This window comes from Stenella coeruleoalba (genome assembly GCF_951394435.1).
Source record: "Stenella coeruleoalba genome assembly, chromosome: 17".
Lineage (NCBI taxonomy): Eukaryota > Metazoa > Chordata > Mammalia > Artiodactyla > Delphinidae > Stenella > Stenella coeruleoalba.
This window is the reverse complement of record NC_137163.1, coordinates 4,187,191-4,199,337: the sequence shown is the minus strand read 5'-3', so window position 1 is coordinate 4,199,337 and position 12,147 is coordinate 4,187,191. Positions and strand designations below refer to the sequence as shown.

Sequence of the window (12,147 nt, the reverse complement as noted above, 5' to 3'; positions counted from 1 at the left end):
GTGGCAGGGACCTTGGCTGTCTGTTCACTGGATTACCCTCCAGCCCTCTGCAAAATGCCTTGAAAACTCTGGAAGGAAGTTTTACTTTCCTCTGCGTTTTAAGAATGAATGAGGGGTTTCCCTGGTGGCGCAGTGGTTAAGAATACGCCTGCCAATGCAGGAGACACGGGTTTGAGCCCTGGTCCGGGAAGATCCCACATGCTGCGGAGCAACTAAACCCGTGCGCCGCAACTACTGAGCCTGCGCTCTAGTGCCTGTGAGCCACAACTACTGAGCCCTTGTGTCACAACTACTGAAGCCCGCACGCCTAGAGCCTGTGCTTCGCAACAAGAGAAGCCACCGCAATGAGAAGCCCGTGCACCACAACGAAGAGTAGTCCCCGCTCACCGCAACTAGAGAAAGCCTGCATGCAGCAATGAAGATCCAACGCAGCCAAAAAATAAAATAAATTAATTTTTTTAAATGAATGAATGAAGTAACGAATGAACGTATGCTCATCCATGTGCTTATTCTTTCATCCCTTGCACGATACTCACTGAACATCCTCTGTGACAGGCAAGCAACCTGCTAGGTGTCAGGAATGCAGGAGTGGGCAAGATCAATACTGCCTCAGCGCACGGAGGTGGGGGACGTAACGTGACACAGAAAATAGGTATTCACTGAGCAAATGGATGGGTGGGTATATTCTTGTCCAGTCTCCATGGGGTTGGCCTCCATCTGCCCTGATATCCACGCTCCACCTCTCTCTACCTGGATCTGGACTCCCAGACTCTGACCTTTGACTTCCTGACCTGGGCTCCGATGCCCTTTGGCTTCTAGTTAGTCTGGCCCATGGGAGAGGAAATCAAAGAGCGGGAAGAGAGAGGGGTCTGGTATTGACTCTTCTGCCCTCCCAGCTTCCCTGCGGTTCCAGACTGCCATGTTCCTCCACGTGCCAGGGCCCTTTGGAAGCCCTCCCTCCTCCACGACTCCAGAACACGACGTCTCCGCGAACCACCAACCTCTCCCTGCCCAGGCCATCCAGGCCCCGGGCAGGAACTTCCTGCTGTTGCTAATCCCAGGACACCACAATATCTTTTTGGTTTCCTTAACCCTGACCCTTAACCTCATCAGCTCCCTTACCCCGAGACACTTTACTAAAACGCTCTTCAAAACTCCGGGCTGTCTACCGCTTGCCCACACCCAAACTGGCAAGTCACTTTTAAGCTGTGTGACCTCGGGCAGGTTTTTAACCTCTGTGTGTTGTTTCCTCATTTGTAAAATGGCACTGGTGATAGTGCCTACTTGATAGAGCTGTTATGAGAATTAAATGAATTTACAGATATGTAAAATACATAGTACTTATACATCAGGCACTGTTCTAAATACTATCCACAATAAATGAAGCAAGTTCAAAGACATCACTGCAGTGAAGCCTTCTCTGACACACACGTGTAACTGGATTCTAACCTGGTCATTTGCTCTCACATCCTCAGGCATGTGGATTTATTTGTTTTTTCAGAGCATTTCGGATCAGTATATGAAAGCATTTCGGGTCATTTATTTCATCCGCCCGTTTCCTGCCTGCCCTGCCCCATCCTTTTAAGCAGGCCCCCGTCTCTACTGCTCATCTCTTTAACCCCAGTGGCTAGGACAACACATGCCATATAGTAGGACTCAACAGAAAGGGAATGAATGAATGAGAGCCCCGAGGTTAAAGGAAGGAGCCCACTGCCCTGCAGGGAACCAGCCACAGTGTTTATGACACCACCCAGGTGTTCTGGTTTCTCTGTCTCGGGTCCCCCACATGGCTTCAGCACAGCCAAGGGGAACCTAAAATTTATTTTTAACTGCATTGTCTGCTGGTATGTTACGGTTAGGGTGAAAAACAAAACTATGAACCCCTGACTAATAACCTGAAACTTCTCGTAAGCATAATCTAATAATCATGATTAAGCCTGGTCTCTTTCTTGAAATGTTTCACCTGTTTGAGCCCTGGACCCCTGAGCCACCTGGGGAGCTTCACGAGGACATGGGTTTTTCTCCAACGTTTCTATTTCTCCCAGCACCACACAGAGCAGAGGAAGGCCCGGCAGGCCCGAGTCCAAGCTGGGGGGGCCTCAGAAGGGCACTCCATGCCTCAGATCCATCAGCAAACCCTGTTGGTTCTATTTTCAAACTACATATGCAGAATCCCATCATTTCTCCCCAGGTCCCTATGACTACTTGGTCTGAGTCAGTATCACCCTTTGCCGAGAGGACCACAGCGGTCTCCCAGGCTCCCTGTCCCAGGCCTGCCCACCTCGCAGAGCCTACTCTCCAGTCCCTGCACTGGCTTCCAGCCTGTTCCGAGTCTCACCTCTACCCCTCCACCCTGTTCCAGAACTAGCCTCCTCCTGGCCCTTTATCAGATCTGGAATGAGTGCCCCTCAGTCTCTCCAAAGGACAAACGGGGAAAATGCCAACGGTCAAGGGTGGTTGTAAATTCTCCGTGGGGTCATGGTGTAAAAATCTAGATCCTGTTATTACCGGGCTACGGGACAAAGAGCACGTGACAGCGTGGCTCACACCGGTCGGCTCACAGGTCATCTTCTACGTGGCCTCTGTCCACTTCTCCTGTGTCCGGTCAGGACTTCCCCGAGGCGTGGGGTGGCCACCACGTCATTTTCAGTGAAGGGCACGTCCCAAAGTGAAGGGCACGTCCCAAAGCGAAGGGCACGTCCCAAAGCGAAGGGCACGTCCCAAAGCTTGTTCAGTGGAACGGAACAGCCAGGCGCCTCTCTGAAAAGGCAGGTTCTGTCTCTGCATGGCTCTGCAGGATTCCAGCCCAGGGCTCATTCTGGCAGAAGGAGGGGAGGAGGCCGACACGGCCCTGCAAACGCCATGGAGGAAGAGGACCCAGACTGAGGGGCGGTGCGGGCTCGCCCCATAGGACTGCCATGGCAGGTGCCCAGGCCCACAGCACAGGACCCCGGGAGACTGGAGACGTGCGCGTCTGCAATGGAGGTGGGTGAGGGTCACGACGAGCTGCCTGCTCTCTGGAGAAGAGTCTCACCTCCTGCAGTCGGCCTCCCACACTCAGGAAATCAGGCCACTGGGCGGTCAAGGCTGACCATGGTTCTGCATCTCAGTTTGACCAGGGACGCTGCAGGAGGGTCATTCGACAGGACTAATGGATGGGGACCAGAGCCTGCGGGGCACAGTGGTCAAAAGACAGACTTGGAGCTCGACTGTCTGGGTTCAAATCCCACCTCTCCCCCTCACGACCTACGAAGACATGGGCAGACGCCTAAAGCTTGCTGTGGGTCAGGCTCCTCTCGGTAAGATGGTAACAGCAGAACCTACCCATAGGGCTGTTAGGAGGACTGAGTTAAGATTTGTGAAGCACTCGGGACAGTCCTTGGCTCCTACTGACCGCGTGTGAGTGTGGATAAGAGGTGCCCTCGGGGGCAGGGTCCGGCTTCAACCACGGGAAGTGAGCTCACTGCCATGGAGGAAGTCGCCTCTGGGGGAGGAGCCCGTGAGTGCGGCTACCGCAGTGCAATGGCTTGAGCATGCTTTTATTTTACTTCAACCCCAAGTGAAAATAAAGTCAGTGTCCCCCAGCTGAAGATGAGTAATGTCGCTACACAGTTCATTCTTCAAGAGAGGACCAGGGTAAATGACAGGTATGGTGGGTCCACGAACTCCGAGGACAAGCGGATCGGGTCTGCATCTCAGATCAGTGTATGGTGTTGGTGGCCTGGGCCTGAGACAGGTCCCCCCTCACTCGGCTGCGTGCTGTTGACAGGTGGGCCTACCTTCACAGGGACTGAGGGCCAGCATGCACCAGACACGGGCAAAGGCGAGCTGCAGAGCTCCGTTCAAGGTAAAACCAGAGACTACCATGAAAACTTGTATCACACATCAGGCAGCATTCGATGCTTTAGAGACATCATTCCACATGGTGCTTCCACTAACCGTTCCTGGGAGGTTTTCTGTTTTCCATTTTCCAGCTAAGAACATCAAGACTCAGAAAGCAAACGTGGAGATTGATTCAAGATGGCAGAGTAGAAGAACGTGCGCTCACTCCCTCTTGCGAAAGCACCGGAATCACAACTAGCTGCTGAACAATCATTGACAGGAAGACACTGGAACTCACCAAAAATGATACCCCACATCCAAAGACAAAGGAGAAGCTGCAGTGAGACGGTAGGAGGGGCGCAGTCACAATCAAATCAAATCCCATAACCGCTGGGTGGGTGACTCAGACTGGAGAACACTTATACCACAGGAGTCCACCCACTGGAGTGAACGTTCTGAGCCCCACGTCAGGCTTCCCAACCTGGGGGTCCGGCAACAGGAGAAGGAACTCCTAGAGAATCAGACTTTGAAGGCTAGCGAGATTTGACTGCAGGACTTCGACAGGACTGGGGGAAACAGAGACTCCACTCTTGGAGGGCACACACAAAGTAGTGTGTGCATAGGGACCCAGGGGAAGGAGCAGTGACTCCAGAGGAGACTGAATCAGACCTACCTGCTAGTGTTGGAGGGTCTCCTGCAGAGGCAGGGGGTGGCTGTGGCTCACCATGAGGACAAGGATACTGGCAGCACAAGTTCTGGGAGGTACTCCTTGGCATGAGCCCTCCCAGAATCCGCCATTAGCCCCACCAAAGAGCCTGTAGCCTCCAGTGTTGGGCCGCCTCAGGCCAAACAACCAACATGGAGGAAACTCAGCCCCACCCATCAGCAGACAAGTGGATTAAAGTTTTACTGAGCTCTGCCCACCAGAGCAACACCCAGCTCTACCCATGACCAGTCCTTGCATCAGGAAACTTGCACAAGCATCGCCTCATCCACCAGAGGGCAGACAGCAGAGGCAAGAAGAATTACAGTCCTGCAGCCTGCGGCACAAAAACCATATTCACGGAAAGACAGACAAGATGAAAAGGCAGAGAGCTATGTACCAGATGAAGGAACAAGATAAAACCCCAGAAAAACAACTACATGAAGTGGAGATAGGCAACCTTCCAGAAAAAGAATTCAGAATAATGATAGCGAAAATGATCCAGGACCTCGGAAAAAGAACGGAGGCAAAGATCAAGAAGATGCAAGAGATGTTTAACAAAGACCTAAAAGAATTAAAGAACAAACAAACAGAGATGAACAATACAATAATTGAAATGAAAAATACACTAGAAGGAATCAATAGCAGAATACCTGAGGCAGAAGAACGGATAAGTGACCTGGAAGACAGAATGGTGCAATTCACTACTGCAGAACAGAATAAAGAAAAAAGAATGAGAAGAAATGAAGACAACCTAAGAGACCTTGGGGACAACATTAAACACACCAACATTCACATTGTAGGGGTCCCAGAAGGAGAAGAGGGAGAGAAAGGACCTGAGAAAATATAAGAAGAGATTATAGTCAAAAACTTCCGTAACATGGGAAAGGAAATAGCCCACCAAGTCCAGGAAGTGCAGAGAGTCCCAGGCAGGATAAAACCCAAGGAGAAACACGCCGAGACACATAGTAATCAAACTGACAAAAATTAAAGACAAACAAAAATTAAAAGCAACAAGGGAATGACATACACAACGTTAACAGCTGATTTCTCAGCAGAAACTCTACAGGCCAGAAGGGAGTGGCATAATATATTTAAAGTGATGAAAGGGAAGACCCTACAACAAAGATTACTCTACCCAGCAAAGACCTCATTCAGATTCAACGTAGAAATCAAAAGCTTTACAGACAAGCAAAAGCAGAGAATTCAGCACCACCAAACCAGCTCTACAACAAATGCTAAAGGAACTTCCCTAAGTGGGAAACACAAGAGAAGAAAAGGACCTACAAAAACAAACCCCAAACAATTAAGAAAATGGTAATAGGAACATACATATCGACAATCACCTCAAATGTGAATGGATTAAATGCTCCAACCAAAAGACACAGGCTTGCTGAATGGATACAAGAACAAGACCCATATATATGCTGTCTACAAGAGACCCACTTCAGACCTAGGGACACATACAAAGTGAAAGTGAGGGGATGGAAAAAGGTATTCCATGCAAATGGAAATCAAAAGAAAGCTGGAGTAGTAATCCTCATATCAGATAAAATAGACTTTAAAATAAAGAATGTTACAAGAGACAAGGAAGGACACTACACATAATGATCAAGGGATCAATCCAAGAAGAAGAGGTAACAATTATAAACATATATGAACCCAACACAGGAGCACCTCAATACACAAGGCAAATGCTAACAGCTATAAAATAGGAAATCGACAGTAACACATAATAGTGGGGGACTTTAACACCTCACTTACACCAATGGACAGATCATCCAGACAGAAAATTAATAAGGAAAAACAAGCTTTAAATGACACAACAGATCAGATAGATTTAATTGATATTTATAGGACATTCCATCCGAAAACAGCAGATTACACTTTCTTCTCAAGTGCACACAGAATATTCTCCAGGATACTTCACATCTTGGGTCACAAAGCCTCAGTTAATTTAAGAAAACTGAAATCATATCAAGCATCTTTTCCAACCACAACACTATGAGATTAGAAATCAATTACAGGGAAAAAAATGTAAAAAACACAAACACATGGAAGCTAAACAATACGTTACTAAATAACCAGGAGATCACTGAAGAAATCATAGAGGAAAAAAAAATACCTAGAGGCAAATGACAATGAAAACACGATGATCCAAAACCTATGGGATGCAGCAAAAGCAGTTCTAAGAGGGACGTTTATAGCAATAAAATCCTACCTCAAGAAACAAGAAAAATCTCAAATAAACAATCTAACCTTACACCTAAAGGAACCAGAGAAAGAAGAACAAACAAAACCCAAAGTTAGCAGAAGGAAAAAAATCATAAAGATGAGAGCAGAAATAAATGAAATAGAAACAAAGAAAACAATAGCAAAGATCAATAAAACTAAAAGCTGGCTCTTTGAGAAGATAAATAAAACTGATAAACCCTTAGCCAGACTCATCAAGAAAAAGAGGGAGAGGACTCAAATCAATAAAATTAGAAATGAAAAAGGAGAAGTTACAATGGACACTGCAGAAATACAAAGCATCATAACAGACTACTAAAAGCAACTCTATGCCAATAAAATGGACAACCTGGAAGAAATGGACAAATTCTTAGAAAGGTATAACCTTCCAAGACTGAATCTGGAAGAAATAGAAAATATGAACAGACCAATCACAAGTAATGAAATTGAAACTGTGATTAAAAATCTTCCAGCAAACAAAAGTCCAGGACCAGATGGCTTCACAGGTGAATTCTATCAAACATTTAGAGAAGAGCTAACACCCATCCGTCTCAAACTCTTCCAAAAAACTGCAGAGGAAGGAATAGTCCCAAACTCATAAAAAAGAAAATTACAGACTAATATCACTGATGAATACAGATGCAAAAATCCTCAACAAAATATTAGCAAAGGATCCAACTACACATTAAATACTAGGATCCAACAACACATTAAAAGGATCATACACCATGATCAAGTGGGATTTATGCCAGGGATGCAAGGATTCTTCAATATACGCAAATAAGTCAATGTGATACACCATATTAACAAACTGAAGATTAAAAACCATATGATCATCTCAATAGATGCAGAAAAAGCTTTTGACAAAATTCAACACCAATTTATGATAAAAACTCCCAGAAAGTGGGCATAGAGGGAACCTACCTCAACATAATAAAGGCCATATATGACAGACCCACAGCCAACATCATTCTCAATGGTGAAAAACTGAAAGCATTTCCTCTAAGATCAGGAACAAGACAAAGATGTCCACTCTCACCACTACCATTCAACATAGTTTTGGAAGTCCTAGCCACGACAATCAGAGAAGAAAAGAAATAAAAGGAATCCAAATTGGAAGAGAAGTAAAACTGTCACTGTTTGCAGATGACATACTATACATAGATAATCCTAAAGATGTCACCAGAAAACTGCTAGAGCTAATCAATGAATTTGGTAAAGTTGCAGGATACAAAATTAATGCACAGAAATCTCCTGCATTCCTATACACTAACAACGGAAGATCAGAAAGAGAAATTAAGAAAACAATCCCATTCACCACTGCAACAAGAAGAATAAAATACCTAGGAATAAACCTACCTAAGGAGGTCAGAGACCTGTACTCAGAAAACTATAAGACTCTGATGAAAGAAATCAAAGATGACACAAAACAGATGGAGACATATACCACGTTCTTGGATTGAAAGAATCAATATTGTGAAAATGACTGTAATACCCAAAGCAATCCACAGATTCAATGCAATCCCTATCAAATCACCAATGGCAGTTTTTACAGAACTAGAACAAAAAGCCTTAAAATTTGTATGGAGACACAAAAGACCCCAAATAGCCAAAGCAATCTTGAGGGAAAAAAACAGAGCTGGAGGAATCAGACTCCCTGACTTCAGACTATAGTACAAAGCTACAGTAATTAAGACAATATGGTACTGGCACAAAAACAGAAATATAGATCAGTGGAACAGGATAAAAAGCCCAGAGATAAACCCATGCACCTATGGTCAACAAATCTATGACAAAAGAGGCAAGGATATACAATGGAGAAAAGACAGTCTCTTCAATAAGTGGTGCTGGAAAACTGGACAGCTACATGTAAAAGAATGAAATTAGAACACTCCCCAACACCATACACAAAAATAAACTCAAAGTGGATTAGAGACCTAAATGTAAGACTGGACACTATAAAACGCTTAGAGGAAAACATAGGCAGAACACTCTGACATAAATCACAGCAAGATCTTTTTTGACCCACCTCCTAGAGTAATGGAAATACAAATGTATGGACACAAAGGGGGGAAAGCAGGGGGGCGGGGGGTGGTGGTAGGGTGAATTGGGTGACTGGGATTGACATGTATACCTAATATGTATAAAACAGATAACTAATAAGAACCTGCTGTATAAAAAGTAAATAAATAAAATTTAAAAAAAAAAAGAAGAAAGTGAACGTGTGTCAGAGGCCACACCAAGAAAGGACTAGACACGAGGTCTGAACCCAGGTCGTGCTGACTCTAAGCCAGTTTCCTGCACTACATAATGAACGTGCTGCTAAGAAAGCATGTGCTGTAGGACAGCAGCACGGGCTGCCACCTCCCTGGCTGGGCTGAGGGCCCCTGAGACAGGAACTGGGCGTTCTGCCCCACCAGGTGACGGGCACTTGACCGTCAAGGAAGAAGTGCAGCCCTCTGGTGGTCTGCCAGCCCCTGCAGCTGCCCTGCGCCTCTGTGGACACCAGACCCTCCATCTCCCAGGCCCAGGACAGAGACCCCAGGAGAAAACACGGTGGCTGATGCCAAGCCCACGAGAAGGAGAAGGAAATCTGCACCGGACAAGGCACGCTGCTCACACCTGCGGGATGCCGTACTGGTCGATGACCTGCCAGATGTACCAGTCTTCTTTCCGAGACATCTTCCGGAGCCGGAAGGTGGTGACAAAGGCGTACTCATCAGGCAAGCCTTGCGGGAACACATCCCTGGAGGGAGACAGAGACAGATGGCGCCGGGCTGAGAGAAGAGGCTGCAAAGGAGGCCCACGCACCCCGGGGTCACGAAGTCCTGCCACTCTGACCTCCTAGGGTTCTAAAGTCCACCTGCTCGCCTGCCTTTACCGCCTTTCCCTTCAATCAGGGCCTCCATTCAACCCTCCGCTGGCCCTCGCTGTGGCCCCTTCATTGTCCCGGTGCACCCACCCTCAGCCCTGTCAAATCCACCCCCGCAGTGCTCGTCTGCTTCCATCTCTCCAGAATCAGTAATAAATGCTGAACTGCCACCCCGCCGCGGGGCCAAATGTGGCTGAGTGCTGCACCTCTCCCTGCCTGCTGCCCCTCGGCAAGGCCACACTGTCACATCTTAGCCCGCGTGGTCCCTGCCCCACGTGCCAGGACATCCTCCGTCTCCACAGAGCACTGGTTTCCTGAGTTCGGGGGACCAGGTCCTCAAATGGGAGGATCCCTCGGCCCCTGCAGCTCCAGCCCAGACAGCCCTGCACTGCCCTTTCCCCTACAAATTCCGCATGCACGTTGTTCCGCGACAGAAGCTACGGATGTACGGTGTTGTGATGCCCCCGCCCTAGCTGAGGGCGGCCAGGCTCTCACGGGGTGACTCCTGCACCCCGCTGCTCAGCGGTCGAGCAGAGGCTCCCCTGCAGACAGCGGCGGGTCTCCAGAGCTCTCCTCTTAACCGCCAGCTGTTGCCCGGCACTCCCACTCACGGCGGGCCAAACCCTGCTCTAGGGGCAAAGAATGCGAGGCGCTGCCTTCTGCATTGGAGGAGGTGGAAACTGTCTGGCCAGAGAGCCAGGAAGGGAAATGAGGAGGCGTCTGGGTTTCTGGTTCTCAGACTCGTGGACCCTGAGGGACCCTTCGTTTGGCTGTAGAACCTGTGAGTACAGACTGGTCCTCCCTCTGTGATCTCGGTTCACAGATCCGAGCCGGGAGTTGGCCCAGCCGTCCAGAGTCGTTCTCTGAGCTGGGATTTCACCCAGGATCACGTCCAGGCACTGGGAGCAGTGCCCTTTACTCCCTCGGGCCTTCCCAGGATTCAGGGACGTCCTAGGTCACTGCCACACGGGAGGGATACGGGGCTTCCCCACCGCTCTGCACGGGCACAGGCTGTGGAGCCTCAGCTGAACATTGCCCTTCAGTTTTTTTCTTCTTCTCATTGCATTAATGAGGCCAACTATGCTACTGTTCTTTTCGAAACACACTTACTTCTCAACGCACATGTATGTATAATATACAAATATGCTATGTATCTAAATCCACTATATCTATATATTGATAACTATATTTACATTTATATCTCTATCTACAGGCACACCTCGTTTTGTTGTGTTTTAGCTTTACTGTGCTTCACAGATACTGTGTTTTTTTTTAAAATTGAAGGTTTGTGGCAACCCTGCACCAAGCAAGTCCATCAGTGCCGATGATATGTGCACTGTGTTTAAGACGTAATGCTGTTGCGAACTTGAAAGACCACAGTACGGTGTAAACATAACTTTTATACACACTGGGAAACCGAAAAATGTGACTCTCTTCGTTTTGATATTCGCTTCATTGCAGTAGTCTGGAACCAAACCCACAATATCTCCGGGGTGTGCCTCTCTCTCTCTCTCTCTATCGAGAGATTAATACTTTTTCTTAGGCTGTGTATATATACAGATATACAGGAGAGGGTAAAGGGATTGGAGTTGAAGGACTGGCCTGAGTTTGAGGCCAACCTCTGCCTCCTAGGAACTATGAGATTTTGAACAGGTTACTGTCCCATTTTGAGCCTCAAATGTCGCACCAGATAAATGCTGAGAATAACACAAGCCTTGCTCCCCCCATTTTACTGTGGTGAGAAATAAGTTAGATAAGGTGTGTAAAGTGCCCTTTAAACGTTTAGCAAGTAAGAAAAATACAAATATTGACACCCCTTTTCATTATGAACAGAATTAACCCATACATTAAAAATTATACGTGTAGGTATGTATCTGCGTAAATTGCATTAGAAATGAAAGGGATGCTATTCTCACTCAACACGTCAGAGCTCTGTCGGTTTGATTGTTTCTGTTTTGCCATTAAAACAAACTCGAAACCATGTAGAAATTCCTTCTCAGGACGACTCAGCATAACATGAGCCCAAATCCATTTCCCAGAAACACTTCAGCCCCACGTCCAGAGAGCAGAGTCCAGAGCCATTGTGCTGTTTGCTCCGAATGCCCTGATAGAAAGACGGCACCCTCAGCAAGTGGGAGGCCTCTGCTGGGCTCCCCACCGCATTTGTGTAACGCGTGCTTTCCTCCCTCTGTTTTGTTCTTTCTCTATTACACGTTTGCTGTATTATCATTATTATCATTTTTGGCCACACCGTGCAGCTTGCAGAATCTTAGTTCCCCCACCAGGAATCGAACCTGAGCCCCCTGTGGTGGGAGTGTGGAGTCCTAACTGCCAAGGAATCCCCTTGTACGTTTGCTTTAAAGTGAAGTTGCCTGTGATTTTTTTTTTCTGTTTCTAAGTGGTATGGATGAATTGGACAAGTTAGGCCAAAGAAGTAAGGGGAGTTAAGTGGGAAATGGAACCTGGATTCTGTTCATCCCTGTGTGGCCCCCAAATGAGCATGGGACCAGGTGATTAA

At 47.3% G+C, this 12,147-nt stretch overlaps 1 protein-coding gene across 4 annotated transcripts in view; it reads right to left on the bottom strand.

Annotated features, from left to right (window-relative positions):
• Window positions 1–12,147, bottom strand: part of COL22A1 (collagen type XXII alpha 1 chain) — a 261,534-nt gene that overhangs the window by 185,979 nt on the left and 63,408 nt on the right. For all 4 annotated transcript variants that reach the window (XM_079902136.1, XM_079902139.1, XM_079902138.1 and 1 more), the window contains exon 6: window positions 9,380–9,503. In XM_079902136.1, the coding sequence (XP_079758262.1) occupies window positions 9,380–9,503 (124 nt within the window). The remainder of the gene's footprint in view (window positions 1–9,379; window positions 9,504–12,147) is intronic.